The sequence below is a fragment of the Halichoerus grypus genome, chromosome 7 (assembly GCF_964656455.1).
Source record: "Halichoerus grypus chromosome 7, mHalGry1.hap1.1, whole genome shotgun sequence".
In the NCBI taxonomy this organism is placed as follows: Eukaryota; Metazoa; Chordata; class Mammalia; order Carnivora; family Phocidae; genus Halichoerus; species Halichoerus grypus.
The window spans coordinates 155581795-155596093 of record NC_135718.1 but is presented as its reverse complement, the minus strand read 5'-3'; the positions used below and the strand labels follow the sequence as shown (position 1 = coordinate 155596093).

Sequence of the window (14299 nt, the reverse complement as noted above, 5' to 3'; positions counted from 1 at the left end):
ATCTCTGACCTCTGGTATGATACGTTCAACAACTCTCACCATGTTCCCTGGCCACTGAACGTGGCAAAAAGCCAAAGAGATGAGAGACCTAATAGCAAAGAGGCCAAATGCGAGGATCTGGAAACACTTGTGAATGGCCCACTTTGTCTCTCCAGCTATTTTCCAAAACCAAACGTGATTTTAAAAAATACGTGCTCCTTGGGGGCACCCAGCTGGCTCAGTTGGTGGAGCATAAAACTCTTAATCTCAGGGTCATGAATTCAAGCCTCACGTTGGGTGTGGAGCCTACTTAAAATAATTTTAAAAAAGACGTGCTCCTATTTTCCTATTAGTGCTAAGAACTGACTATATTTCCATCGATACCAGGACATTCTTTTGTTGCTGTTATGTCACTTTTCTTCCCAACATCTTTCCTTTGTAGCCTCTCATTTAATCATTGTGCTAAGTTTCAAGTTTGAAGATAAAGGAAAGTAGGTGGTGACAGGACAAACATGAAGTGGAAAAAAGAATTTTATTTCCTGTTCAAATGGGATAATTCAACCCTAACCCTAGAGAAGCTGAGCAATTGAATCAATGCCACAGAGTAAGGTCTGGTGGTGACACTTTTCCCCCATAGGATTCCTTCTTGCTTCTATTATAGTCTATCAGAGATCCTCTCTGCTGCCCTATGAGCAATGCTTGCTCTGGCATCTCCGTGGCATAAGGGCAGACGCCCACATTGGCCCTGATAAATAAACCCATAAAGGGCCAGGGTCAATGTGACCTCTTTTGTCCCATTGTGAAATCTGAGCTGGCTCTGCAGGGCAGTGGAGAGATGAGAGTTTCCCTATTAATACACATATCTACGTGCCAAGTCTTGGACACAAAAGCTAAGAATGTGGCACGGGGGAGGAGGTGGGAAAAGTGATAGCAGTCTGGACCTGGAGTCCTCTCCCTTTGTTCGGGTCCCGAGAAACATATTAAATTCCTGCGTTGAGGGTGAGACAAACACGAGACTTCTCCATGTGCTTAAGAACAAATGTGTGTGCCATTACAAGTGTGTCAGCGTGCGATGATACGCAGAAATGTATGTGAGCGTGTCGACGCCCTGTGAACCCACCGGTATGTATGTGTCCGAGTGTGTTTGGAATTTAGTCATATGAACATGGCGCTCTGCGTGTGTGGGTTAAACCCCTTCCATCTCTCTAATACTCACGTCAGCAGCCTTCTTCTCTGCCAGCTCCAGTTTCTCCTGGGCATCCTTCAGAGCTTCAGAATACTTGTCCAGCTCATCCTCCGTCCCTTTCAGCTTCTTCTGCATGGCTGCCAGCTCATCTTCCAGCTACCAGAGCCCCAAGGGGCACACAAGACATACACACAATGGTGCTGGCTCAGACCCTGGGCTCCCAAGCCCTGACCGACCTGAGCCCAGCCTCGATGTTAATCAGACCCTGGGCTCCCGAGCCCCACCGACCTCTGAGCCCAGCCTTGATGTTAACCATTCCTGAAGAGACATACTTTCTCCCCAGCCACTTCCAGCCAACCGCCCCAGGAGTTAGGCCGTGATGTGTGACCCTGGGATCTCTGACCCTAAGATGACCAAGCCATGCTGGATTTTCATCTAAGACCCTGGGATGGGAAATACCCTAGGGAGTGGATGCCTGGAACTCCAGTTAAGGCTGGCTCAGTCAGTAGAGCATGTGACTCTTGATGTCAGGGTTGTAAGTTCGAGCCCCACGTTGGATGTAGAGATTACTTAAAAATACAATCTTAAAAAAAAATTTAAGGGAAAAGAGATGCTACCTGCCAAGTTCCCACCTTTTCCTCTAGAACTCTGGTCCTCCCAAAACATGACCCACCCCCGTTTAGATCCAGCAGATACACCATGGCTCAGAGGAGGCTACTGGTTTTCCCAAGGTCATGCAGGTAGCCTGAGGCAAATACCCTAGATGTCCTCTGTCTATCCAGTGCGGCTAGAAAGAAGAGGGTCCCTCCCACCCAACGAACAAGCTGGTACTGGCGGTCACTGCCTTTGCCATGAGAACTCTCCTCCATCTCACAGTCTTGCTCACCAGCAGGTAAGAGAAACCGATGCCGGCACCTACCTGCTTGCTCCTCTCTTCTGCCTGCTTCTGCTCAGCTTCGGCTTGCTCTGCTCGGTCCAGGGCATTCTCCTTGTCCAACTTCAGCATCTGCATCTTTTTCTTGATGGCCTCCATCATGAGCAGTGGCTGTTGCTGAGCCGACCTGTGAACACTGGAGAAGTGGAGGCTAGGGCAGGAGAGGAGGGGCTGCTGCCTGAATGACTAGGAGTCCCCTAGACTTAAGCCTATATCTCTGCTCATGGCTCCACCTCTTGCTCCTAATACGGTCTTTCCAGCTCCTTCCATCTCATTATTGTTCTCCCTGGGGGAGCACAGGGTGAGACACTCTGATGGACTGACATCACCAGCAAAGAAAAATTAGGGAACAGCTGAGGCTGATTTTAGACAATGGAAAGTGGGGGAGGGTAGAGGTTCTCCCTGACCCTGAAACTTTCCACTCTCGGGGCAGCTCTGTGGGTGTTTTAAAAGAGCAAGGCAAAGGGAGGGGGAGAACACTGAAATAGAGAAGGGTACTTTGGCAACTCCAGATAGGTGGTTCTCACCCAGAGCGTCCTAGTTACCCTTGTTTTTCCCCATTGCCCTCACCCCGCCTGTGTTGGATGCTGGTCAGATTCCACTGGTTGAGTTTTACCTTTTGATTCCCAGTATTCAGGGAGCTTGAGCAACAGTGAAGAGGGAGGTCACTCATGATCCTTGACAATTCCCCCAGATCCCCCGATCGAATTACTGTGCTATTTCAAGAGTCTCTAATTGGCAGGGAGACATCATTCCTCCCCGTTTAGAGCCACAGGGATGGAGTAAGCGGAGAGGGTTGGTATCTGGAAGGCCCTCCCAGAACTTTAAGTGGGGTCGGGGAGAGAAGCAGGGGAGGGTCAGAGTAATCTGGGTAGGATCATACCTTCTGTTTGCCCACAGTGATCTTTAAGTAGAACTTTCATGCCCACACCACCCAAGCTCTGCACCACTGTCCACTGTTCTTGCTCTCTGCTCCCTCCTTATCCTCACCCAACCTACTGCCACACATGCATCGCACACATCTTCGTTACCATCTCTGTTCTCCCTGGCTTCCTTCCAGGCCATGACATTCCTCCACTCAGAGCCTGTTACTGGCAGGTGGTGGTTGATCGCAGTGCGCCAGCACCATACAACCTGAGAACATGCCAGGGGACAGGTGGGCACTGCTGAAGGTGACCAGCGCTATCAGAGAAGAATTCAGAGAGCTCTAATTAGTCATTACGTCAAGGATAGATAGCTCCTGTGGTACTAAGCCCCAGCAGTGGGGTAACTGAGACACCCACCAGGACAGAGGGCAAAACTGGAGTCCACCCTTGAGAGCTTCCAGTCACTAGAGGTAGATGGGCAGAGAGACCATCAGTTGACCCTTGAAGGAAAGCAGAGAAACCAAAGACCCTCACTGCAGGACAAGTGAACAAGGAGGTCCCGGGGACAGGAGTCAGTAGTTAATAAGGGTGGGGGGAGTGTTGATAAGGCGGGAAAAAAGTACAAGGACAGAAGATCAGAGATACATCCCTTCTAGTATAAGGGAAAGATACAGGGAGATATGATACTCAAATTCCAGCTCTCCCGCTCCCACGCTAGCTCTCCAGCTTAAGACTGAAATCCACGAAGGTTGCCACCACTGCTTTTCCAAAGGGGTCCTGGAGAGAAGAGTTTCAGTAAAGGAGCCCCAGAGCCCCAGAGCCCCAGAGTTGATGCCAAATCGCCCACTGCTGTAAGAATATGTTCGATATTTAGTTGGTTCCTAATTCAACAACCCAATATCAAACATATCACACAGAAGCAGGCAGGAGAGCCTCGGTGGTCATCTGCCTTCCTCCCCTCCAGCCACCAAGCATGGCTAGATGGCAAGCCATATCCTTGGGGAAGGACAGTGACCCCTGCTCTTCACCTCCCATGACGGCGCCGTTCGTGCTGTCCGTGTATTAGCTTCTCTCCTACCAGCGCCTGGCCTTTGCTGGATCACATTCGGCTGAACCAGGAAGCATATCTGGCAGGGCTCCACATCCGGACACCTATCCTTTCCAAGGGCTCCCACACAGAGCTTCTCCCCTGATGTCACAACCACAGTGCTGAGAGCCAGCCCGGCCACCTGCTCTTCTCCACCTCCTTCCCATGCCCTGAGGCTTTCCGGGGGTGGGGGACAGGGGGTTTGCACATCCTGCTTTACCTTTCTAACAGAACTCCTAACCTTCCAGATCACCCCCAGCAGATCGCTGAGAGCCTTTCAGCTGACACCCTCCTGGACTCCTCCTGCCCTTAAGTATTACAGAGAAGTAGCCATGAGAAACTTCCAGAGTGCTTGGCTGCTTCCTCCCATCATCTTGTTCCTTCTCACCTTCTCCCCATGTCTTCCAGGCATCCTTAAAGTCACCCTTGGTTGTCTTCTGGAGCCCCTCTGCCAGGAAGCAGCCTGCAGTCCTTACGGCTCTTCTCTTCTGGGGCTTTTTACACTGAGAACTCCTGGCCTGGCTTCTCTAAGGGTCTTCCCTCACAGGGGTCCAGCCTGGTTCCTTTCTGGGGGATTTTTCTTCTGAAGAGGATTAGGTCTGTTGAATGTCATGTGGCAGGCAGATGCTTCTCTCCACTGTGGCAGAAAAGAGCCCAAGTTATAGCCTCACCGGGCGGGTAGGGGGCTTGGGTACAAGTGCAGGGGTGGGAGGAGGATGCTCGGCTTCAGCCCCAGGCTTGTTCCATGTGTCCTTGTTCCCATTAGTCTGGATTCCCGCCCCCCTGCAACACATATACCAACCCCACAGTGCCCTTGATCTAGATCAATAGTTTGTCCAAAGCCCTAGTCAGTTCCTGTTGTGTGGCCCCTGTCTTCCAGGGGAAGGCTGACAAAAGGGCGTCCAAGCCCCAAGGGCTGTTGTCTTATGTCCTTGCTACTTCATGGCTCCTACTGGGGGTGTGTGTGTAAGTTTTGCTTTTGTGACCATCTTTCTTACCCTTATCCCCCACACTTAGTTCCCTTCTCTGGGAACCTTGACTACCCTGGCAAACCAGAGGCTGGGAAATGACGAGCAGGAGTTGAAAGGATGAGGCAGAGACTGGGAATATTATTGATGTACAAGAGGAGAGGCTTTCTTAGAAGCAGACCTTGACTTCAGGGCATAACTAGGCAGAAACATCAATGGCATCTTATAAACGCTTTCTAGCTCTGCTGGAATGCCTTCCGTGTAGCCATTTCAAACAAGGCTGAGCCCCTCTGAGCCAGAGAAGATGGGTAGGGCAGCACCATAGAGGAAGAAGGGGATGGATGGGTATGATGGGCTGAAACACTCAGCTGATGTGATGAGAGCAGACAGAGCAGGCAGAGGGGATCAGACGAGATGGGCTCCCGAGGGGCCAGCCTGCCAATACGGGAACCAGCCTGGCACTGACAAGCCCTGGGGAGAGAGGCCAAGGTCAGGGATCAAGGCAGAGGGGGTGGGGTGTCCTGTGGGTCCCAGTGAACAGAGGAAAGAGGAATGAAGAAGTTGCTGAAGGAGTGTGGTGGTGGGTGGGAGCAGCCAGGTAACGGAGGGGAAATAAAGAGGGAAAGAAGTATCCTAGGGCAGGAAAATATCATTATGGTATTGGACATTATGTGCCACCTTTCTGCAGAGTGCTTTATTTAATCCCCAGTGAGGGGAGGCATCATCTCCATTTTATAAACAAGGAACTGTGACCCGGAAAGTTAAGGCAGCTCGCCCCAAGCCACTCACGCAGTAAGTGACAGAGGCAGGATTCAAACCCAGATCTGCTGTTTCTCTGGAGGCCAGGCTCTCCTGGGCAGTGGGAGCAGCAGAGCTGGTTGGGACGTGGCCGCAGGTGGATGACAGACGTGGAGAGAGGGGGCCGGGGGGAGGGACAGGCCGAATGGGAGACCCAGCTTCAGGCTGGGGGTCAGACCCAGGCCACGTGCACCTGCTTCTGTCCCTTATAACACGGTCACCACCCCTTCCTTCCTTCCTTCCTTCCTTCCTTCCTTCCTTCCTTCCTTCCTTCCTTCCTTCCTTCCTCCCTCCCTCCCTCCCTTCCTCCCCCCTCCCTCCCTTCCTTCCTTCCTTCCTTCCTCTCTTTCTACAGAGTAGAGGGGAGGGGGAGGGGCAGAAGGAGAGAATTCTGAGCAGACTCCCTGCTGAGGACACGGGGCTGGATCTCACAACCCTGAGATCATGACCTGAGCTGAAATCAGGAGTCCGACACTCAACTGACTGAGCCACCCAGGTGCCCCTCACCTTCCTTCCGTGCCCACGCCTGCCTCCCCCAACCAGCCCATGAGCCCCATGTCTTGTTGGGTGCAGGAACCTGTGAGTCATTGACTAAAGACTCTTGGGAAGTGGGGCTGATGGAAGCTGGACAATGAATGGATGCACAGGGCAGAAAGGCAGGCGTGGGATGGAGTGATATCTCGGCTGCATAGGGGGTGGCCGGGGGTTGGTGAGGGGCCTGAGAAGGGCCTGGGTCACAGGGAAATCTGAGAGGGGAAAGGGAGGATACCTGCTGTTCCTCAAGCACTAGGCCTGCTCTCTACACACCTTATCTTATTGAATTCTCATAATGATCCTGTGAGATGGGTATTATTTTCCCCACTTTCAGAGAAGTAACTTACACAAGGTGACAACAATTAAGGGATGAAACAGGACTTTGAACCCACACCTGACTCCAAAACCCATACCCTTCTCTATACCTGCTGCTGCTTTGTGTCCATCAGTGGGATGTGGAGGGAGAAAAGGAGAGGGCTCTGACATCAGAGGAACGCACACTGGAGGGTGGGGCCAGACTCGGGGTGGGGGTGGGGGAGGGGAGATGTGAGCTGTGCAGTGCACCGACCGCCTGGAGTGGGGGGCTGGGCACGATCAGAGTGGAGAGGACGCGTGGCCAATGAGGATACAGACAGCAGGGGAAGAAACCGGGAAGTCAGCCTGGTGGCGTCCCCGCACCGCACCCGTTCCTGGCTCCACAACAGGGATCTCTCGGGCTTGGGGTCTCATTTTATGGAAAGTGGATCTTCGTAAGTAAGCTTCTCTGTGGACTATAGACATATGTGATCAATCAGCACTTTTTAGAATTCTTCAGAATCTGAATGCCTTTAGATTTAACATGCTCTTAACAGTTCCCCATAAATCTCAGTGCTCCTCACTCCCTTAGACCCGCTATCTCACCTGCCTTCCCTCCGTGGCACTTCAGTTTGGAACCCTGTCAATTTGCAGGGGTGGGAGAGGTACGAATTCGGGTCCAGAGAAGAGAGACCTGTCCTGGGTCTCATAACTGGCTGACCCAAACCCTGAACTCCAGGCCTCCTGACACCCAAGCACATGGTTCCTGTGGCTGAACAGCCACACTCAGAGCTATTCAGAAAAGACCAGAGGAAGTGAGATCTAAGAGGTGGTGAGTAAAACCCAGGAAGCTGTTTTAAGATTATGGCTATGAATAAACACTGTTCAAAGAAGTCAAGATTTAGGACTGAAGAATGAGCCATATGTCTACATTTGAGCCTTTAAGAGCCATCTTTGTTTGTTTCAGATTCCATCAGAGTCTCTCCACATAAAAAGCTTTGCCCATCTGATTTAGTTCCTGCTGGTACTGCCGATGCTCCTTTTCCAACAGCTGGTGCAGGGCCGCTTGACGGACCTGGTGGGGAGGACAGAACAGAGTATGAGGTTTGCCTTCTGCTTGCCCTCGTTCTCGTTCTCCCCCTGGTGGCTTTCCAGCTGTGTCCTCTCAGATTTGGACTTAGCTGTGACAGAAAGCTAGGCAGAAGCATAGAGGCTGCATCTGCAGGGGTGGGAGGGGGATGCCGCCCCATTTTTTTCTCCATGGATGAAGCCCTATGTTCAGCAAATAATTGCTGAGAGCACCATGAACCATGAGCTCTGCTGGGCCCCCCGGGATACAAAGATGATGACATGCCGGGAAGTGGGAGTCCTGGGAGAGAGGGGCTGGGGCTGGACACTGAGATGAGGGGATCAAGGACTAGTCTGCACTCTGGGACTCGAGAATATGCCACCTGCAGCTGAACACAAAGAGCCATTTAATGAAAAAAGCTTCTGCTCTGGGGCGCCTGGGTGGCCCAGTCGGTTAAGCGTCTGCCTTCAGCTCAGGTCATGATCCCAGGGTCCTGGGATCGAGCCCCGCATCGGGCTCCCTGCTCTGCGGGAAGCCTGCTTCTCCCTCTCCCACTCCCCCTGCTTGTGCTCTCTCTGACAAATAAATAAATAAAAAATCTTAAAAAAAAAAAATAAAAAGCTTCTGCTCTGGTATAATGCAGAGAAGGTGGGCAAGTAATGGCAGCAACTAAGTTTGGGAATCCAGTGGGCTTCAGCACAGGATAGTAGTGGATGAGGCTTCAGGTCACCCTTGCTAGAACTCACCATCAGTAGCTGCTTACGGGCCAGTGCCAACTCCTGTCCCATGGTGTCCTGCATCCTTAGAGCAGCATACAGGTTTCTCCTCTGGCTTAGTGTCGTCTGCCACAGAGAGCGAGCGCGTGAATTTCGCCACCTGCCCCAGGTACACAGGTAGGAGCTGGACGGGTCAGTTAGGAATGGAGACCCAAACCCCATCGGAGAGGCCCAGAACCTCATGCCAATGTCAGAAGATGGCAAACTCCCTGAAAGGGTAACTAGAACCAGCTTAGAACCTAGGATATGTTGAATATGCAGGCCCTTTAATCATCATAATAGCCATGTGTCATAGATACCAGTTTCTGCATTGTACCACAAGGAAACAAAGTGCAGCTGAGTTGCCCAAGGTCACTTAATGGCAGACGCGGGTATCAAATCCAGTCTAAGAATTAATACTTTCTGTTATACCATGATTCTCAACCTTAGCTAGACATATTCTGGAACCATTTGCTAGGTTTTGTTTTGTTTTTTAGACTTTTTTAAAAAAATTTTTTAAAAAGATTATTTATTTATTTATTTGACAGAGACAGAGAGAGCACAAGCAGGGGGAGTGGCAGGCAGAGGGAAAGGGAGAAGCAGGCTTCCCGCCGAGCAGGGAGCCCGATGCCGGACTCGATCCCAGGGCCCTGGGATCATGACCTGAGCCGAAGGCAGATGCTCAACCGACTGAGCCACCCAGGCGCCCCTAGACTTTATTTTTTAAGCAATCTTTACACCCAGCGTGGGGCTCAAACCCACAACCCTGAGATCAAGAGGTGCACGCTCCACCAACTGAGCCAGCCAGGCACCCCAAGGTTGCTTTTTTTTTTTTTTAAAGACTTTATTTTAGAGAGAGAGAGGAGGGGGAGGAACACAGGGAGAGGGAGAAGCAGACTCCAAGCAGACTCCAACACAGAGCCCGATTTGGGACTTGATCCCAGGTCCAGGAGATCATGACCAGAGCTGAAATCAAAAGTCAGCCACTCAATCGACTGAGCCACCTAGGTGCCCCTAACACATTAAGAGGAATCTGCATTTCTTTCTCTCACACACACACAGGTAAGCCCTGTTGAAACTTAAAGCATTTTATTTTTTATTTTTTTTAGGGGGAGAGGGGCAGAGGGAGCAGGAGAGAGAGAATCTTAAGCAGACTCCACACTGAGTGCGCCTGATGCAGGGCTCGCTCCATCGCACTGACGTGGTTTTGGAATGTTGGTGAGGTCTGGAGCCAACGGCCAAGAAAGAATTCTTGAGACGTCTTTGGTGCAAAGTGGTGGTTTTATTAAAGCTCGGGGACAGGACCCGTGGGCAGAAAGGGCTGCTGCCCTGTTGTGAGGAGTGACTGATTATATACTTGGGAGTTGGGGGAGGTAAGAAAAAGGGAGGTTTTCAAAAGAACTTTCCTATGCTAAAGAGGACCTACAGATAGAGAGGCCTTGCCATTGCCAAGTTAAGGTTGTTTTTCCCTCTAGCAAGGCATTAAGGTTAAGACAGTTGGGAGTTTCCCTCTGGAAGTTAGGTTATTATTATTATTATTTTTTAAAGATTTTATTTATTTATTTGACAGAGAGAGAGCACAAGCAGGGGGAGCGGCAGGCAGAGGGAGAAGCAGGCTTCCCGCGGAGTAGGGAGCCTGATGCGGGCTCGATCCCAGGACCCTGGGATCATGACCTGAGCCAAAGGCAGATGCTTAACGGCTGAGCCACCCAGGCGCCCCTAGGAAATTAGGTTATTGATAAGAATGCTTTTTGCTTGTAAATCACTAAGGCATTTATAAACTGAGGGAGACTCCTGTTCTACAGGACTGTGATCTCTGTAAGTTAACCATTTGTGTTTCCTTCCCTTAGCTTCAGAGGAATGTCGCACAGATCCCACCTGGGAGGGTACTTTGACCTCAGCTTACCTTCTGCTCCCTCATCATCACGACCCGAGATCTCAACCTGAGCCAAAACCAAGAGTCCAATACTTAACCAACTGAGCCACCCAGGTGGCCCTTAAAGATTTTTTTTAAGTAATCTCTACACCCAACGTGGGGTCAAACGCACAATCTCAAGATCAAGAGTTACATGTTTCACTGACTGAGCCTGCCAGGTGCCCCCCGCCCTGTTGAAATTAAAAAAAAAAAAAAAAAGTATTTTTTTACAGATGATAGAAAATTTAACCCATATAGAAATACACTAAATGAGAGCTGCAGTTGCTCTCTCCAAGTTCCTGTCTCCCTGCGCATACTGCCTGGACGGCCTCCCCAAATCATGACCCAGCTGCAGCCACAAAGGAGCTGAGCCCAGCAGGGGGTGCCACGCGAGGCCCGGTGGGCAAGAGGCTACAGCAGGAGCTGATGACCCTCCTGAGGTCTGAGGACAAAGGAATTCTGCCTTGCCTCAGTCAGACCTTTCCAAACGGGTGGGGACCACCATGGAGGAGCTGACGAAGTAGATGAAGACGTGAGGTAGAAGTTCTCTCGAGTTCCCCAGTGCTTCCTCTTACAATGCACCCACGGTGAAGTTCCTCACACCCTGCTACCACCCCAGCGTGGACACCCAGGGGAACATCTGCCTGGACATCCTGAAGGACAAGGGGTCTGCCCTGGGTGATGTCAGGACCATCCCGCTGTCCGCCAAGAGCCTGCTAGGAGAAACCAACATTGATAAGCCCTTTGGTTATCGAGCTCTAGAAAAACCCATAGCCTTTAAGATGTATTGTAAGAAACCTACTCAAAGAAGGTCTCCAGCCAAAAACCTTGTGTAGCTTCTCTCCTTGTGTTGTCTTTTTATTTCTTCCTTAGATGTTCTGTCCTTCCCTTCATTTCTGTCTAGCATTTTGTTTCTTAATTTGTGGTATCATTTTTTTTGTTTCTGTTTTTCATTTTTTATTTTATTTTTAAAGATTTTATTTATTTGACAGAGAGAGACACAGCAAGAGAGGGAACACAAGCAGGGGGAGTGGGAGAGGGAGAAGCAGGCTTCCCGCGGAGCAGGGAGCCTGATGCGGGGCTCGATCCCAGGACCCTGGGATCATGACCTGAGCCGAAGGCAGACGCTTAACGACTGAGCCACCCAGGCGCCCCGCAGTTTCTGTTTTTTAAATTAAGTATCTGGTTGAACCCTTGTGATAAATCTATTCAATAAATACACTGGGTTTAAAAAAAAAGGGGCACCTGGCTGGCTCAGTTGGTGAGCACGTGACTCTTGATCTTGGTTGGGGTTGTGAGTTCAAGCCCCATGCTGGGTGTAGAGATTACTCAAAAATCTTTGGGGTGCCGGGGCGCCTGGGTGGCTCATTTGGTTAAGCGACTGCCTTTGGCTCAGGTCATGATCCTGGAGTCCCTGGATCGAGTCCCACATCGGGCTCCCTGCTCGGCGAGGAGTCTGCTTCTCCCTCTGACCCTCCCCCCTCTCATGTGCTCTCTCTCATTCTCTCTCTCAAATAAATAAATAAAATCTTTAAAAAAAAAAAATCTTTGGGGTGCCTGTGTGGCTCAGTCGATTAAGTGTCTGACTCCTGAATTCAGCTCAGGTCCTGATCTCAGGGTTGTGAGACTGAGCCCCGCGTGGGGCCCTATGCTGGGCGTGGAGCCTGCTGGTAATTCTTTCTCTCCCTCTGCTCCTCCCTCTTCCTTCCTCAAATAAATAAAATGTTAACAAAAATAAAAAACTAAAATCTTAAAAAATATATACTAAAAGTGAAAACTTTGTTCTTCAACCCCAGTTCTCAACGAAGTTATTGTTTCCCGTGTATATTTCCAGAAAATTTTTCTATCATATACCGGCAAGTATTTTTTTTTTTTACCATGAACTCGTATGTTTATATAAGTAGTATCACTTAACAATTTGGACTTTTCCTATCAGCACATAGAGATTTTCTCCATTCTGTGTAAAGGCTTCCTAGTATTTTTGTATCATAATTTAACCAGCTAGACAGTTTATACTTTTTAAATTTTTTTTTTTTTTTAAGTAATCTCTAACCCAACATTGAGCCTGAACTCACAACCCTGAGATCAAGAGTTGCATGCTTCACCGAGTATATGTATGTAAGGTAAACTAGACGTACAGTTGCCAGTTCCAAGGATGTGTGAATTTTGAGATCTTAAGTTTTGATAGATTTTATCAAATTGTCTTTGTAAAAAGGCTGCATCCATCTGGACTCCCACTAAAATTATATGCAGTTGCTCCCTCACATCCTTGCTGGCTCTCGGTATAACCACCTGCGAAACCTTTAAGAACAGCCTTATCCTACCTGATCCCAGACCACCGTAGTCAGAATCTTCTGGGTTAAGACCCGAGCACATGTGTTTTAAAAAGCTCCCAGGTGAGTAATGTATGGTGATTAACGTAACATAAAAAAAAAAAAACTCCCAGGTGAAGGAGAGACATACAGCCTCATCTTCTCATTCACTCACTCAAAAAATACTTACTGCATACCGATCACATGATTAATACAACAAATACTTGCATTCTACTTAAAAAATAAAAGAACAAAAACTTGATCTGATTTTCCTTCAAACAGGAAGAGAGAGACAATAAAAGCACTGTGTGGGTAGCATGACCTAGTGGGCACTGGGAGGCTGTCCCTGAAAAGGGCCGCTTCCTGCCCCCGCACACCCGTTTCCTTCCCGAAGAGCCCAGGACAAGGATGAAGTGTATCTGAGTGGTGGCTGGGGGGGAGGGGGGAGGAGGACACGCGGGTGACAAGGTCAAGCTGAGGGGTAAGGGAAGGGATAGAAGCAGAAATTACCTGTCAACCATCTTCTTAAATCCCAGGACCCTTGGAAAACTCTGCAAGAAAAGCAAGTTGCTCGTCTGCCTTGACGTCCAGCACCCCATCCCCAGCACCTTTCCCGTGGGCCTCTCTTCTTGACAGTTAATGGCACTTCCTAGGGGAAGTGAGGGCAAGAGCGCTACTCCTTTCAGAGCGGACCAAAGAAAACATGCCGGTAGGAGCTGCAAGCAGTTACATCATGGGCCCCTCAGGAAACGGTCTGCTTCTGGCCAACCCAGCCCCCTTCCAGCTCTGCACACCTCTTCAACTTTTGTCGTCTTTTCCACAGACATGTCCACAAGCTGGCGGGATGCGGGCTCAGGAGAAGCAGGCTCTCCCTTCTGTCCAGTCGGTCACCCAGGATTCAGTAGTCATAGCAACACATTCACCTCCAACAACAACCCCGGACCTAGAACTTGATTGGTCACCTGGCCTGTTGCCCTGGAGACCTGAAGCGAATCCTGGTTCTCCTGCCTTCTATTAGTGACACAGGCAATTCTAGGAGCAAGGACCACAGTCCCAATTTTAGGGTTTCTTCTGTGGGGTCTCTGTATGATTGTAGGTCCAAAGAACATATCCTACGCCTGTTTCATTAAAAGGCAACTGCAGGGCGCCTGGGTGGCTCAGTTGGCTAAGCGACTGCCTTCAGCTCAGGTCATGATCCTGGAGTCCCGGGATCGAGTCCCGCATCGGGCTCCCTGCTCAGCGGGGAGTCTGCTTCTCCCTCTGACCCTCCCTGCTCTTGTGCTCTCTCTTTCATTCTCTCTCTCAAATAAATAAATAAAATATTTAAAAAAAAAAAAAAAAAGGCAACTGCAGGGCGCCTGGGTGGCTCAGTCGGTTAAGCATCTGACTCTTGATTTCGGCTGAGGTCATGATCTCAGGGTCATGAGATCCAGCCCCATGTCAGGCTCTGAGCTCAGTGGGGAGTCTGCTTCTCTCTCTGCCCCTCCCCCTGCTCGTGCACATGTGTGTTCTCTCTCAAATAAATCTTTTTTTTTTTAAATGTTATTTATTTTACAGAGAGAGACACAGCGAGAGAGGGAACACAAGCGGGGGTGGGGGTGG

General features: G+C 50.0%; 1 protein-coding gene, 1 long non-coding RNA gene and 1 pseudogene across 3 annotated transcripts; 1 reads left to right on the top strand and 2 right to left on the bottom strand.

Annotated features, from left to right (window-relative positions):
• Positions 1–1165: 1165 nt before the first annotated feature.
• LOC144382666 (uncharacterized) lies at positions 1166–2291 on the bottom strand. The gene is made up of 2 exons (XR_013450061.1): positions 2085–2291; positions 1166–1321 (listed from the first exon to the last, which is right to left on the bottom strand). It is a non-coding gene; the product is annotated as an uncharacterized LOC144382666 (long non-coding RNA).
• Positions 2292–7474: 5183 nt separating this feature from the next.
• Positions 7475–14205, bottom strand: CFAP141 (cilia and flagella associated protein 141). Of its 2 annotated transcripts, none has more exons than XM_036086845.2 (4): positions 13492–14204; positions 13208–13248; positions 8462–8591; positions 7475–7721 (listed from the first exon to the last, which is right to left on the bottom strand). In XM_036086845.2, exons 1-4 carry the CDS (start codon positions 13522–13524, stop codon positions 7620–7622), a joined length of 306 nt encoding a protein of 101 aa, XP_035942738.1. In that variant the 5' UTR covers positions 13525–14204; the 3' UTR covers positions 7475–7619. The 2 variants fall into 2 exon arrangements, 1 of the variants encoding a protein (XP_035942738.1); XR_004915651.2 differs by having other exon boundaries at positions 7684–7721; positions 8462–8557; positions 13492–14205.
• LOC118532335 (ubiquitin-conjugating enzyme E2 C pseudogene) lies at positions 10812–13109 on the top strand (annotated as a pseudogene).
• Positions 14206–14299: the final 94 nt, after the last annotated feature.

What these genes read in the sequence shown, in the direction of transcription:
- CFAP141 (XM_036086845.2), bottom strand. Translation starts at nt 13,524, where the DNA reads ATGTCTGTGGAAAAGACGACAAAAGTTGAAGAG. An exon ending in AGACGACAAAAGTTGAAGAG is followed by an intron (nt 13,249 to 13,491) that starts GTGTGCAGAGCT and finishes CTTTTCTTGCAG; the next exon opens with AGTTTTCCAAGGGTCCTGGG. An exon ending in CCCGTAAGCAGCTACTGATG is followed by an intron (nt 7,722 to 8,461) that starts GTGAGTTCTAGC and finishes CCTCCCCACCAG; the next exon opens with GTCCGTCAAGCGGCCCTGCA.